This window comes from Marmota marmota, unplaced genomic scaffold (assembly GCF_001458135.2).
Source record: "Marmota marmota marmota unplaced genomic scaffold, marMar, whole genome shotgun sequence".
Lineage (NCBI taxonomy): Eukaryota > Metazoa > Chordata > Mammalia > Rodentia > Sciuridae > Marmota > Marmota marmota.
Genome location: NW_025999942.1, coordinates 1473495 through 1488952, shown reverse-complemented (window position 1 = coordinate 1488952; position 15458 = coordinate 1473495). Strand labels below are relative to the sequence as shown.

At 36.9% G+C, this 15458-nt stretch overlaps 2 protein-coding genes across 3 annotated transcripts in view; one reads left to right on the top strand and one right to left on the bottom strand.

Annotated features, from left to right (window-relative positions):
* Nup58 (nucleoporin 58) overlaps positions 1-6532 on the top strand; it is a 49974-nt gene extending 43442 nt beyond the window's left edge. For both annotated transcript variants that reach the window (XM_048801265.1, XM_048801264.1), the window contains one exon: positions 3646-6532. In XM_048801265.1, coding sequence (XP_048657222.1) covers positions 3646-3728 — 83 coding nt within the window. In that variant the 3' untranslated portion in view covers positions 3729-6532. The remainder of the gene's footprint in view (positions 1-3645) is intronic.
* Positions 5782-15458, bottom strand: part of Tigd1 (tigger transposable element derived 1) — a 12371-nt gene continuing 2694 nt past the window's right edge. Inside the window, 12 exon segments of the mRNA XM_048801242.1 lie at positions 5782-5936; positions 5939-6004; positions 6007-6066; positions 6069-6166; positions 6168-6461; positions 6463-6603; positions 6605-6650; positions 6653-6831; positions 6833-6949; positions 6951-7116; positions 7119-7180; positions 7182-7252. Of these exon segments, the coding sequence (XP_048657199.1) occupies positions 5782-5936; positions 5939-6004; positions 6007-6066; positions 6069-6166; positions 6168-6461; positions 6463-6603; positions 6605-6650; positions 6653-6831; positions 6833-6949; positions 6951-7116; positions 7119-7180; positions 7182-7252 (1455 nt within the window).

The following is a 15458-nucleotide window of genomic DNA, read 5'->3' as shown; positions in this document are numbered from 1 at the left end:
TCCCCCTCCCTCCCTCCTTCCCACATTTATTCAGGGTGATTCAGGGTGTTTTCTGGTTATTGTTTGTAAATTTGTGTGTGTGTGTTGGAATTGAATCTGGTGTGTGTGTGTGTGTGTGTGTGTGTGTGTGTGTGTGACTGGATTGAATCTGGGGCCACCCTACCACTGAACTACATTCCCTGCCTTTTTTATTTTTCAATTGGAGGCAGGGTCTTGATAAATTGCCGAAGCTGGTCTTGAATTTGTGATCCTCTTGCCTTAGCCTCTGGAGTTGCCGGGATTGTGGGCCCAGCAGTGCACCCAGCATGAGCTCATTTTATTAGGAACTTATCTTTAGAAATTCTTTGCATTAGAAGATATGTTCCTCCACAGAGAATTTGTATGTATGTTTCAGGAACCTGAAAGCACTACCAACCCAGGACCATGTTAAAATAAAAATCAAGGGTTTTTTTTGGTAATGTGGATTCATTCCACAGCCTCTTTTGAGAGTCAGCTAAAAGTAATGACTTTACAGTGTGTAATTATCTTTCCCTTCAGAGTGCTAAGGCCACAATTGGCAAGTTTTCTTTGTGAGACACTATTTTTTTTGGTAATGGTGTTGACAAAGGATTGGCAAACTATGGCCCATGAGTTAGATTGAGACCTTTTCCCTGTTTTTCTATGTATACTTTATTATAACTTAGCCATACCCATATGTTTATGTTATCTATGGTGCTTCTGCAAAGCAAATTAATAGTCTGAATTCAACAGCACTGAAATATCTTCTGTGGTAAAAGGGTTTCAAATTATGACAATACCCCAGGGGTTCCTGGAGTATTGCTAGGGTTTCTTAAAAAGAAGAAGAAGAAGAAGAAAGGGTAGTCAATCGTAGGCGTGTTTGCTTTTTTGTCTGCACCATTGTTCCCAGACTCAGAGTACTTAAACGCATCACTGTTGCCTGGCTATGACAAAAAAAAATTTGCTCAATCCTAGAGAAGACCTTTGGTATCCCTATTTTTGGGGGGTTCTTTATTACCTTGTATGGCTTAAATTATGTCAGATACAAAGCTGCTTCATTAAGAGATTCAAACAGTGCTTAAAGCAAGATCATTTATTTCTTTTCACATGATGATCCAAGAACAGTCCAGAGTTGATGTTGCTGCTCAGTGGAGTCAGGCCCAGACTCCTGATAGCATTTGTTCTGCCAATCTGAGGGCAATGCCCTTGTCTGAATGGTGGAGTGTATTTGCCTTCCAGCTCATGGGAAAAAGGAAAGAGTGAAGAAAACATCCTTCTTTCCTCTTCTTTTTATTTTAGACAGTGTTAAGTTTCCCAGGGTATCCTCAAACTTGGTATCCTTCAGCCTCAATTTTCCAAGTAACTGAGGTCATAGGCTTTTACTACCATGTTGGCCTCATCCCTTCAAGAGTATGGTCCAGAAGTTGCATACTTCACTTCTGCTCACATCCCATTGGCAAGAACCTCGTCATACTCTGAGTGCCTTTGATAGGTTTCACACACTCAGCTAAATCTCCCAGTAAAGCAGAGAAGACTTTTGGGGGGGGGGGTGCGGATAATGCCAAGGTTGCCTAGGCCTTGGCTTGTCTCCTAAACAGCCACTAAAACCTTACTATTGGTGGCCACCAGTCTAGGTACGCTGCCTTCTTCACCTTTACTTCATTTTTGTCTTCCAAGAATTTACCTTATTCTTTTGCTAATTCAGCTGCATGTTTAAAAGGTGTTTTTAAAGAATTAGAATCGTAATTTTCAGGTGCCTTGTGGTAAGTCTGCATTTTAGGGTATCTGATCTAAACAAAAGGCCTTATTTTATGACTTAAAATTCTATTATGATACTTATTTTTTGTGGTTTTTATGAGTTTGTTAATAAAGAGTGACTGAGGTCATGGTTTACATCTCTATTGGCTAAACAAAGAATTGACCTAGTTCTTTCAGATAATTTAGCAAAAAACAGCCTGTCGTTTTTTTTGTTTGTTTGTTTTTTAATTCTGGACTCTTCCTTCTAGAAGTTTCTATATACTGTTTTATTTCCAATTGTTGAAAATTAGTGATTCTCTGCTTTTTGAGTTCTCTGCTCTCTGAAAATAATGGGTATAGTTAGTGGGCATCTATTATAAACTAACCAGGAGAGTTTGGCAAGTCATTCTTTCATGGGTGAAAAGTATACTATCTGCATTGTTTAAAATGGTAGCCACAAACCATATATATAGCTCCTGAGCATTGGAAATATGGCAAGTACAACTAGGAGCTGAACTTTTTATCTTTAATCAATTTAAATTTAAAACCATTCAGTTCAAATACTGGACAACATTTAAGTGTGTTTATTATAGTAGGTCACATTTTCAATTATAAATGTTATAAAATCTAAATGCAGATCAGTAGTTTCCAGGAAAATGGTATTCAAATTAAAAATTATTTAGTTATAAAATTCACATTGGATTTCACAGAAGTATGAAAAAAAGAATTCAGACACTTGTTAATATCTTTATGTTGATGTCATGTTGAATTGATACTATATTGGATTAAATAAAATTAAAATTAATTTCATATGTTTTAATGTTAGAATAAAATTTAAAATTGTACAGGTAGATCACATTATATTTCTGTTGGACATTACTGCTTTAGATGGTACTAACCATGGTCCTATGGTTTAGGTACCTGAAAGAAAAATAAACTGTAGATTATTAAATTTGCTTTTTTTTTTTTAAAGAATCTCTTAGAACAATTGTTAAAACAGCCTCCAACCTGGAATCCCTGCTTTCAGTGTCTGTACCCTTATTCATCAGAGTTCTTAACAGTTGTTTTTCAAAACTCCTTAGCATAATATACAAGGCCCCTCACTGCCTGGTCTTTACTTCTTTTGCCAACACCTTCATCCGACACTCATACAAAGGCCATTTGGGAATACTGGACTCTTTCATACCACTTTGCAGTTCATTTTATATTACAGGTTTGCTCATTCTCCCCTCTCCTTTTTCTCCCTTTCTTTATCTCTTTCTCTCCCAACATTCCCTCCTTTCTTTTTTAATATGTAGTCTTGCTGTGATTTTCCCACCTCAGGTTTCCAAGTACTTGGGATTTTAGATGTGCACTACCATGTTTTCTTTTGTCTGAAATAAATGTGAATCCTTTCAGTACCATCTTTCCTTGTCCTCCAACTCCTCCAGAAAAGTTAGCTTGTATGTGCTTCCCTCCAGTTGGGCTTTGGACCTTTGGGTACAGGCTTACCACATGATTTTTTTTTATTACTATTAGTGTACTTGCTTCCCACATTAAACTATCTAATCCCAGGAGCTCTGTCTTGATTTTATTTGGATTTGTTTTTGTATCATCAAAACTTAGCATCTAGTTGAATTCTGTATTTATTAATTGGATAATGCAGTAGCAAAGGGGTAATCTAGTGACACCCTGCTGACCTTTCTCCACAAATGCATTGGAACCAGGTTGCTGGGGTTAGAATCTCAGCTTCACCACTTGGTAGTTGTTTGACATTAGGCAGGTTATTTAACATCTTTGTGCCTCGTTAGCAAAATCCAGATAATATCAAAATGAGGTGTTTAAATTTAATGTTCCTGTGCAAACTAAGATGTAATAAATATTAACTTTTATGTCATAATGCATTCTAAACTATTTTTCTCTTTCTCTCAGGCCACAAATCACAGGTTTTAACTGGATTTCGAAAACCTAGTGTTACAGAAACCAATGAAGTAGGAAGAAAAATCCAGTTCTGAACAGTCATTGAATCACCAAATATCTACTTTTGCAAGGAACTTCTGACACTCATTTTGTGAATCTCATTGTTTAAGAAGAGTACTATAAGACTTAGAGTGAGTTTGGTCAAGCTGCTTAGAATTCAGGAAAGAAAACTTGACCTTGATATTTAAGTATCAAGTATTTAAGGATATGAACCTAATGGATCATATAACTAGATTCTGGGAGGGTTTAAAGAATTGAGAAGCAGGCCACTAGTTCAGTATGTGTAATGGATGGTAGAAAATTCACCAAGTATAGTGAATTCATAAAATAAAATTGACCAAATATAGTGAAATAAGTATTTGGTAATTTTAATTATGTAACTCACTCTCTTTAAAAACTTGCACTATAATTCTCATTTATAGTTCACTCATTTGAACTGTACAATTCAATGGTTTTTAGTGTATTCATGAAGTTGTTGAATATTGCCACAGTCTAGTTTTAGAACATTTTGTCACTATAAAAACAAAACCCCTTACATGTTAGCAATCATTCCCCATTCCTTACCACCACCACCCTAAGTCCTAGGTAACCATATATTTATTCTCTGCCTCTCTATATATGCGTATCCTGGATATTTCATATAACTATGACTGAATTCTTAGCATAATGGTTTTAAGAGTCACCCTTGTGGCATATGTCAGTACTTCATTTCTATTGTCAAATCTTCAGTTGTATGAGTATTACACATTTACCCATTCATCAGTTGATGCACATTGTGTTTCCTGTTTTTGACTATGATGAGTAATGTTGCTCTGAAATTCATGTCCAGGTTTTTGGGTGGACAAATGATTTCAGTTTTCTTGAGGAATATACCTTGGAGTAGAATTGCTAGGTCAAATGATAACTATATTACGTTTTGAGGAACTGCCAAACTTTTCAAAAGTGTCTACACCATTTTACATTCTTACAGCAACGTATGAGGTTTCCAATTTCTCTATCTTGTTATCACTCTTTTTTATTATAGCTTTCTGCCTTGTGTGAAGTGATATTTCATTGTGGTTTTGATTTGCATTTTCCTGGTAAGTAATCACGTTGATCATCTTTTCATGTACTTATTGGTCATTTGCACATTAATGAAACTATATATACCATTCCTATGGTCATTTTATTAGTCAACAGACATTTGTTGAACAACTACTATGTGCCAGACACTTAGAAGTATTACAGAAGGTAAGTGAACACATCAAACCAAAATACCAGCCCTCATGGAACTTATATTCCACTTGGGGAACATAAAGTTAAATATTAGAATGTTAAGTGATAAGAAATGCAACAATAAAAAGAAAGTAAGGAAGAAAACTAGAAATGCTAGGAGTGAAATTTGCATATTTAAACGAAGTACTTAGTAAGGCCTTATAGAAGAAGATGATGTTCAGATGAAGACAGGCAATAAGAGAGGGAGACAAGGAGAAAAAAGGCTGAAGAAATAATCAGCTCAAAAGCTGCAAAGCAAGAGGATCCACTGTCCCATTCAAAGAGGATCAGTATGGCTGAAATGGAGAGAAGAGCAGAAAAGATCAGATTGTGTAGGTTCTTGTGGGCCATGATGAGGCTTTAATCCAAGATCCTAAAGTTCTAGAGGGTTTATATAAAGAAGTGACATGATCTGACCTCTATCTTAACAGGATGTTTAGAGATTCATGTGTGTGAGGGGGTATTGCCACAATGACTGGGGACCAGGAATACTAAATATTTCGCAGCACACAAAATGTTAGTAAAAGCCTATCTAGGAAACACTGGCAAAGAAAAATAGGCATGCCTTGGAGATAAATTTAAGTTGACCCCTGCAATAAAGCAAGTCACAAGAGTTTTTTCCCAGTGTATACAAAAGTAATGTTTATACTGTAGTCAATAAAGTATGCAGTAGGACATATAGCTGAGTGGTATATATAGCTGGCTTGCTCAATATTTAAGGACCTGTGTTCAATATCCAGCACTAACAAAAACCAAACCAAAATAAAAAACTTCAGCTAAAGTGTGCACCAGCATTATATCTTAAAAAAAATGCACACCTTAATGAAAAATACTTCATTGCTTAAAAATGCTAATGGTCATATGAGGTTTCAGAAAGTCATCCTTTTTTGCTGGTGGAGGATCTTGATTTGAGATTGATGGCTATTGACTGATTGGGGTTGCTGAAGGGTGGGGTGGCTTTGGCAATTCAATATCCCAATAATAAATCACGAAGTTTGCTCTATCCATTGACTCTTCCTTTCATGAATGATTTCTCTGTAGTGTGTGATGCTGTTTTACCCACAGTAGTACTTCTTTCAAAACTGGAATCAGTTCTCTCAGACCCTAACACTGCTTTTCAACTAAGTTTATGTCATATTCTAAATCCCTTAGGATTGTTTCAACAATTTTCATAGCATCTGCACCAGGGGATGTTTTTGGCTCAAGAAACCACTTTCTCATCCATAAGAAGCAACTCATCATCCATTAAAGTTTTATCCAGAGATGGCAGCAATTCAGTCACATCTTTAGGCTTCACCTCCAACTCCAATGCTATTTCCACTGCATCTACAGTTACTTCCTCCACTGAAGTCTTGAACCCTTAAAGACATTTAATCAACTTCCAAACTCCTGTTAATACTGATATTGAGACAATCTCCCATGAATCATGAACATTCTTAATGGCATCTAGAATGATGAATCCTTACAAAAAGGTTTTTTATTTACTTTGCCCAGATCCACCTGAGGAATCATTATGAAGCTGTAGCCTTACAAAATGTATTTCTTAAATAAGATGATCTGGGAGTTGAAATTACTCCTTGATCTATATGGTAAAGAATGGATATTGTGTTAGCAGGCATGAAAACAACATTAATCTCACTGGACATCTCCAACAGCTCTTGGGTGATCAGGTGCATTGTTAATCAGCAGTAATATTTTGAAATATTAATGAGCAGTATGTAAATTGGCTTAAAATATTCAGTTGTCATACAAGCCTTGTTATTGCATTTATAGGGCACTAACAAAGTAGGTTTAGTTTCATAGGACTCAAGGACCTAGAACTTTTAGAGCTAAATAAGCATTGACTTCATCTTAAAGTCACCAGGGGCATTATCTCTAACAAGACAGTCTGTGCTTCCAAGTTTTGAAGCCAAACACTGACTTCTCTCTTGCTATCAACATCCTAAATGGCATCTTCCAGTAGAAACTGGACAAATCTACATTGAAAAGATATAGTTTATAGAGTGGCTACCTCTGTCAGTTCACCTTGCACTTTAATGCCATGGCTATTGCTTCTTTCTTCAACTCTCATCAGCTAACCTCTGCTGGTTGCAAACTTTTCTTTGACTTCTTCCTCACCTTTCTCAACCTTCATAGAATTAAGAGTTAGGACCTTGCCCTGGATTAGATTTGGCTTAAGGGAATGTTATAACTGGTTTGATCTTCTGTACAGACCACTAAAACTTTCTCCACATATCAGGGTTCTCTGCTTTTTTATCATTCATGTATTCACTGGAGTAGCATTTTTAGTTTCCTTCAGAACTTTCTCATTTCATTCACAACTTGGATAACTCTTGGTCCATAAGTACTAGATTTGGACCTGTCTCTGTTTTTGATGTCTTCCTCTCTGAGCTTAACCATTTATAGCCTTTGGTTCCAAATAGAAAAGATGTAACTTCATTTCATTTAGAGGCCATTATAGAGTTATTAATTGACCTAATTTCAATATTGTGCCTCAGGAAATTGGGAGACCTGAAAGATTAGTGGAGCTATCAGAACATGGCATTTATCAATTAAGTTAGCCATTTGATTTGGGAATGTTTTGTGATGCCTAAAACAATTAGTGATAACATGAAGAGTTATTGATCACAGATCACCATAACAAATATAATAACAGTGGAAAAGTTTGAAATATTGTGATAATTACTGAAACAACATAGACATTGGATGAATATGTGCTATTAGAAAAATAGTACTGACGAACTTGCTGAATGCAGAGTTGCCCCAACCCTTCCATTTGTAAAAACCATGATATTTGTGAAGTACAATAAAGCCAAGCACAATAAACACAAAGTATGCCTGCAACAGACAAGTAGAGAGTATTCCTACAATCCAGGTGAGAAATACAGATGGCATGGATCAGGCAAGGGCAGTGTACAGAAATCAGAGGAATCTGGACATATTTTGAAGGTGAAATTGACAGGACTTTCTTACAAATGGAATGTAGGATAAGAATAGGAGAACTTTGGTCTGAGCATTGGGAAAAATGGAGCTGGAACTGATTGAAAAGGGAAGGACTGAAGGAGACATCAGTGGGGAGAAGACTGCAGAATCATAGGAATAGACAAAAAAGTTTGAGGTGTGTTTAGACTCACAAGTGGGCATACTCAGTAGGCAATTGGAAGTACAATTGTGCAGTTCAGAAGAGAGACTTAAGTGGTGATTTAAACTTGGGACTCCCATCAGCCCAGATTCAACAAAGAATGATTTAGAACTAAGAGACAGGATCTAGGTTTTTCCAATAATAGGAAAACCGTAATGGGTAGGAAGGAGCAAGGAGACTTAGCATGTCCACTGAGACAGAAGGAGAAAGGATTAACTGTTAGGAGAAATCTCTGGTCACATTATGAAGCATAGTTGGGTGGAGCATTGAGGAGAAAGCCTGACTGGAGTGGGATCACAGAGTAGAGGGAGTCTGGCTATTATGATTTATGTCTGCAATAATCCATCCTATTTGTTACAAACAAAGAACAAATCACAAAAACAATGACTTGAAGATTGTAAAAATTACAGAATGGAAGGCAGATTGGGGTAAGAAGTCAAAACTTGAAGAACACTGCAGGGGCCATTGCCCGGAGTTGTTTCCTCCAACCCTTGGTGTGTGTTTGTTTTATTTGTTTTTTATTTATTTTTTCTCCCTCAGTTTTTTGCCTCAGTGACTGACTGATACAATTTGATTGAAACTCCCATAGAAACTTTTCAGTCTTTCTTTCCAGAGGGCTGGGTAAAGGAGCCCTTCTGGACTAGAAAGTGTGTGTGTGTGTGTGTGTGTGTGTGTGTGTGTGTATGTAGAAGACCTGAGGAGGGAAAATTACAGAAGGAAATTCAATAATTCTGTATATGAACCTGCTTAAGTCTCAGATTAACCAAACCATGCATTGTGCAGAGAAGACCCAAGTTAGGTAGCAAACACAAAAATGAACCTAAACAATGGATTGATTTATTCTAATTATACATGACAGTAGAATGCACTTTGATACATCATACATAAATGGAATATAATTTCTCATTCTGGTCATACATGAAGTAGAATCACACCGGTTGTGTAGTCATGTATGTACACAGGTTAATAATGTCTGACTTATTCTATTATTCCTACCCAACCCCCTCCCTTCCATTCACTCCTCTCTACCTAATCCAAAGGAAACAATATTGTAAAGAGAGGGCCTAGAGAATGGGAGAAAAATCTTTACCACATGCACCTCAAATAGAGCATTAATGTCTAGGATATATAAAGAACTCAAAAACTAAATATTAAAAGCAAATAACACAATCAATAAACAGACTAGACGATAGATTCTTAGTCAAGTTCTACCAGAAGAGCTAATGCCAATACTCCTCAAAATTATTTCAAAAAATAGAAAAGGAAGAAACACTGCCAAATTCATTGTATGAACCCAGTATCACCCAGCTACCAAAATAAAGACATTAAGGAAAGAGAATTTCAGACCAATATCCAATATTAACATAGGAGAAAAAATTTTAAGAAATATTGGCAAACTGCATTTTGAAACACATTAAAAAGAGTGCACCACAATCAACTGGGTTTCATTCGAGGGATGCAAGTTTGGTTCAACATGGAAATCAAATATAATTAACCACATGGAGTTAAGAATCACATGATTAGGGGCTGGGGATGTGGCTCAAGCGGTAGCATGCTCACCTGGCATGCGTGTGGCCCAGGTTCAATCCTCAGCACCACATACAAACAAAGATGTTGTGTCCACCGAAAACTAAAAAAATAAATATTTAAAAATTCTCTCTCTCTCTCTCTCTCTCTCTCTCTCTCTCTCTGTCTCTATCATTCTCTCTTAAAAAAAAAGAATCACATGATTATTTTAATAGATGTAGAAAAACTATTTGACAAAGTACAGTACCCATTCACATTTAAAACACTAGAAACTAGAGATAGATAGAACTTACCTCAACATTGTAAAGGCCACATATGAGAAACCCAAGATCAGCATAATACTGAGTGTGGGGGGGAAGCATTTTCTCTAAAAACAGGAACAAAACAAGGATGTCCATTTTCACCACTCCTATTCAACATAGTCCTTGAAACCCTAGTCAGAGCTGTAAAGCAAGACAAAAGAAAGGGATACATATAGGAAAAGAAGAAGTCCAATTTTCTTTGTTGTTGATATGATCTTATATTTATAAGACCCAAAAACACACCAGAAGACTTCTAGAGCTGATAAACAAATTTAGGAAAATAGCAGGATACAAGAGCAACATACATAAATTCATCAATTTCCTATATTCTGATAATGAATCCACTGAAAGAAATTAGGAAAACCATTCCATTCACAATAATCCCCCAAAATAAAACACTTGGGAATTAAGCTAACAAAGGAGGTGAAGGACCTCTACAAAATCTATAGAACATTAAAGAAATTAAAAAATAAGACCTTAGAAGATAAAAGGTTTGCCCCCAACACACACATACTCATGTTTTTGACTAGGCAGAATTAATATTGTCAGAATGGTTATACTACCAAAAGCAATATACAGATTTGATGCAATCCCCATCAAAATACCAATGACATTCATGGAAGTAGAAACAGCAAGATTCATTTGGAAAATCAAAAGACTCAGAATAGCCAAAACAATATTTCTGATCAAAATGAGTGATTCTGGAGTCATCACAATACCAGACCTCAAATTATACTACAAAGTTACAGTAACAAAAATAGCATGGTATGACACCAAAACAGATATGAAGACCAATGGAATAGAATACAAGACATGGAGACAAACTCACATATTCAGTTATCTGATATTAGACAAAGGTGCCAAAAACATATTGGAGAAAAGGTAGCCTTTATAACAAATGGTGCTGGGAAACGTGGACATTCATATAAAGAAGAAGAAAACTTGACCCCTATCTCTCACTCTTTGCACAAAAGTCAAACTGGATCAAGACCTAGGAATTATACAGAAACTCTTCAACAGCTAGAAGAAAATGTAAGCCCAACACTCCAACACATTTTATTCCACAGAGTCAATTCAACAGGAATCAACTTCCTTAACAAGATTCCTAAGTACAAGAAATGAAACCAAAAATCAACAAATAGAATGGGAACAAATTAAAAAGCTGCTACACAGCAAGGGAAACGAGAATGAAGAGAGAGCCTACAGAGTTGGAGAAGATCTTTGCCACCTGCTTCTCGAGTAGAGCATTAATATTTTGAATACATAAAGAACTCAAAAAACAACAAAACAAATAATAATCCAATTAATAAATAGGCAAAAGAACTAAACAGATATTTGTTAAAAGAAGAAATAAAATAGATTGGGCTGAGGTTGCGGCTCCATGGTAGAGCACTTGCCTAGCAAGTGTGAGGCACTGAGTTTGATTCTCAGTACCACATATAAATAAATGAATAAAATAAAGGCCAATCAACAACTAAAAATGTATTTATATAAAATAATTTTTTAAAAAAGAATGCAACAGATCAACAAATATATGAAAAAATGTACATCTGTAGCAGATAGAGAAATGCAAATCAAAACCAAGTTTTAATCTCACTCCAGTCAGAATGACAATTATCAAGAAGACAAAAAAATAAATGTTGGCAAGGATGTAGGGGAAAATGGACATTCATGCATTGCTGGTGGAACAGCAATTTGGTGCCATCACCCTGGAAAGCAGTATGGAGATTCCTCAGAAAACTTGGAATGGAACCACCATTTGACCCAGCTATCCCACTCCTCAGTTTATACCCAACGGACTTAAAATCAGCATGTTATAGAGACATAGCCACATTAATATTTACAGCCACTCAACTCACAATTGCTAAACTATGGAACCAACCTAGAGGCCCTTCAACCGATGAATGAGTAAAAAAAAATGTGATATATAACTGGAATATTTCTCAGCCTTAAAAAAAGAATAAAATTATGGTATTTGCTGGTAAATGGATGGAGCTGGAGAATATAATGCTAAGTGAAATAAGCCAAACCCAAAAAACCAAAGTCCAAATGTTTTTTTTCTGATATGCAGATGCTAATTCACAATAAGGGTGGTGAGGGGGGGTGACTAGAAAAGAAAAGAGTTACTTTAGATTAGGCAGAGGGGAGTGAAGTGAGGGAAGGGGGTATGGGAGTAGGGAGGATAGTAGAAAGAATTAGACACTATTATTCTATGTACATATATGATCACATGACCAGTGGGAATCTACATCATATACAACCAAAAAAATGAGAAATTATACTCCATATATATTGATATATAATAGTGCAGTATACTATCATGTACAACTAATTAAACAAATAAGAAAAGAAAAATAAAAGGAACTATTATCTTTCACTTTAAATGCCCAGGTATGGGCTGGGGTTGTGGCTCAGTAGTAGAGCGCTTGCCTAGCACACGTGAGGCACTGGGTTTGATTCTCGGCACCATATATAAATAAATATATATAAAGGTCCATCAAGTCTAAGCTGGTCAAATTGCCTTGTTCCTATCGTGAAAAGTCAGCTGAGTTTCCTCAGGTATCACTCTTGGGAACTTGTGAGCAGCCTCTCTTCTGGCAGGATGGGTTAGGGTCTTGTTGACCATGTGGCTTCCCTTAGAAGCATCAGTGACATCTCCCTCTCCAATGACCCTCCATTTTGAAGCAGGTGCACTGGTCAGCTTTCTATTTTTTTAGGATCTCATTAATCCCCCTGATTGGGAGATCATGTGGCCCACAGTTGCAAAGCCCTTAAAGAAGTCACCTTGTTCCCTGGGTTTGAGCTGACCAAATATTGGCTATTTTCTTCTTGGCCCTTTTACTTCCTTAACTTTAGTCTCTAAGTTTTGGTTTTAAACATCTAGCAAGCCAGTTTCACCAGTCTTAAAGTAGGAGTACTGGGTTTTAACTTTAGCATCTATAACTTTACAGTCATTATCCCTTCCATTTAATTAGGGTCAGTATTAGTACTGAAAGTTAGCCTTATATCCTGTCTGTCCTGTGGGTGATGGCCTGTTATCTCAAATTAATTCAGGTTGTTATACTAGAAGTTGTACTTTTGTAAGGCACTAACAGACCATAGTTATAAAGTTTACAAGGAAAATACAAAATGAAATTAACAAGAGTAATAACATTTAGTTCATGTAATAACTATGAATCAAGAAATGTATTTTTTTTTTTTGGTACCAAAGATTGAACTATTACCACTGAGCCATATCCCCAGCCCTTTTTTATTTATTTATTTATTTGGTTTTGGAACCAGAAATTGAAGACAGGGGCACTCAACCACTGAGCCACACCTCCAGCCCTTCTTGTATTTTATTTAGAGACAGGGTCTCACTGAGTTGCTTAGTGCCTTGCTGTAGATCAAAGGTTCAGGTGGCCACCTATCCTTAATGGCTATCAGATTTATTTCCAACATCACCATGTCTATGTCCTTCTTAGGATTTTGTGAAAGGAGATTTTTTCCAATGTATTTGAGAGCTAGCCTTTGAAAAATTGGCCTCTGAACAAAAACCTCTATATTTAGATAAAATAAGACTGATTAGAAAAACATATTAATTTACATACACAGAATCAAATGTGAATTCAACCTAAAATCATAAGCTCAAAAATATAGAAATTTAGCCTGGTGTGTATGCCTGTAATCCCAGCGGCTCAGGAGGCTGAGACATCAGGATCACAAGTTCAAAACCAGCCTTAGCAATGGCAAGGCACTAAGCAAATCAGTGAGATCCTGTTTCTAAATAAAATACAAAATAGGGCTGGGGATGTGGCTCAGTGGTCAAATGCCCCTGAGTTCATTCCTGACACACACACACACACACACACACACACACACACACAAACAAGAGTTCTAAAAAATGATGCAGCCATAAATCATGCAGAACATCTCCATCGGATCAGAGTGCACTTTGGGGTCTGATTAGGCTCAGTCCAGATATTTAAAGAAATTGAGAGTCCTGAAATCTTCAGGTAAAGATTCTCAAGGTAAAGAAGACTTAAGTATATGAAATCATTCTATTTTTCCTCTCTGTGCTGTAGTGTTTACGGAGAAACTTGTTAAGAAAGCAGGTGGTAGAATGAAAACAGCAGATAAGCCATTTAGGTCCCATAGCAGCTTGAATTTAAAAGAGACACCTTTTTCCTTCCCTTTGGTCTCAAACTGATTTTGGATAATTGCCTCTGTAGCTTACATTTCAGATGCAAGTTTCGAAGAGAGAGAGAGAGATCTGGCAGAAGGCTAACAAGGAAAGCTGCTGTTTTTGAGCATGAGAGGCAAAACCTCATGCATAGGGAATTTTAACCATTGTTTTATTTTGTAAAAATCAGTCTCTTAAGCTGTGGTGTTATAGTTTGTTTCCTCTGGAAACCATTTTCTATTCCCCCAGTCGGTAATGAGTCAGATTGGATGCATAAAATTCTCAGACATCTCTTTTTTCCAATCATGATTATGTCATTTCCCAGACCTGGCAGCAGAAGAAAATTAGGTGCTTTATTGAGCATGTGGGGGTCAAACTTATCCCAGTTTTTCAGTATTCAGGCTAGTGGTGGACCTGGCATAATTGTTGAAAATGAAGCTTCCATTCTTTTTGTTAGGTACATCTCCCTAGATGAACTTCTGACAACCAGCAAACCCTTCTCTGACTACTTGGTTCTGCCGGATTTATTGCTATCTCACCAGGGACAATGAACAAGGTTCCTGATTGTCGAATGACAAAGATCCTCTAGGATTCAGGAGTGTTCTCCAGCACTGCTTTGATCAACCAGTCACTTAAGATACCCTATTAGGGCTGATGGGAGAGGTGGTGGCAGGGGAAAAACCTTTGAGATTCACTGAGGAGTCACCCAGGACAGAATGTTACAGTTGTTTTGATACTTTGTTCATCTTTCCAGAATCTCAAGGCAAACTGGGATTAGGAACACAATGTACTGATGCCAGACATGCTCTGAGCCTGGATAGAACAGTGAAAATGGCTTTGGCAAAACCCAACATGCCTGACCTGCAGGACGTGTAATTAGAAGCTGCCAAGACTGACAATCCCCTCAACCAAGTCTTGTAGAATGGCAGCTTGCACTAACTGCTTTTGATTAGCTGGCAGGTACCCATTATTGTCCTCCAGAATGAAATACACAGGAAGGTGCACCTCAGAAAGATATGAAGTGTGGAGGAGCTTACCTCCGTAATGATCCTGGTTGAGCCCCAAGCTGATAATCTGTCTTGAAAATCAGGATCAGGTCTTCATTCCCCTGGTGTTTAAGATTAAACACACAAGAAATGCAAGCCAAGAACAAAAAGTAGATTTTATTGCAGCTGTTGGAGACTCATTGGAGACTCCAGAGTACTGTATGGCTTTATCTTTATAATTCCATTAGCAGGGAAGTGAGATCTTGACCAGTGGGCAGGGCCTCCCCACCCATCAGCTCCTCCTGATTTGGGTAGCAGAGATATGAAATTTCAGTCTGTGCCAACTGATTGTTTTCGTTGGGTGTTTTAGTTTAATCCTTTTTTTTTTTTTT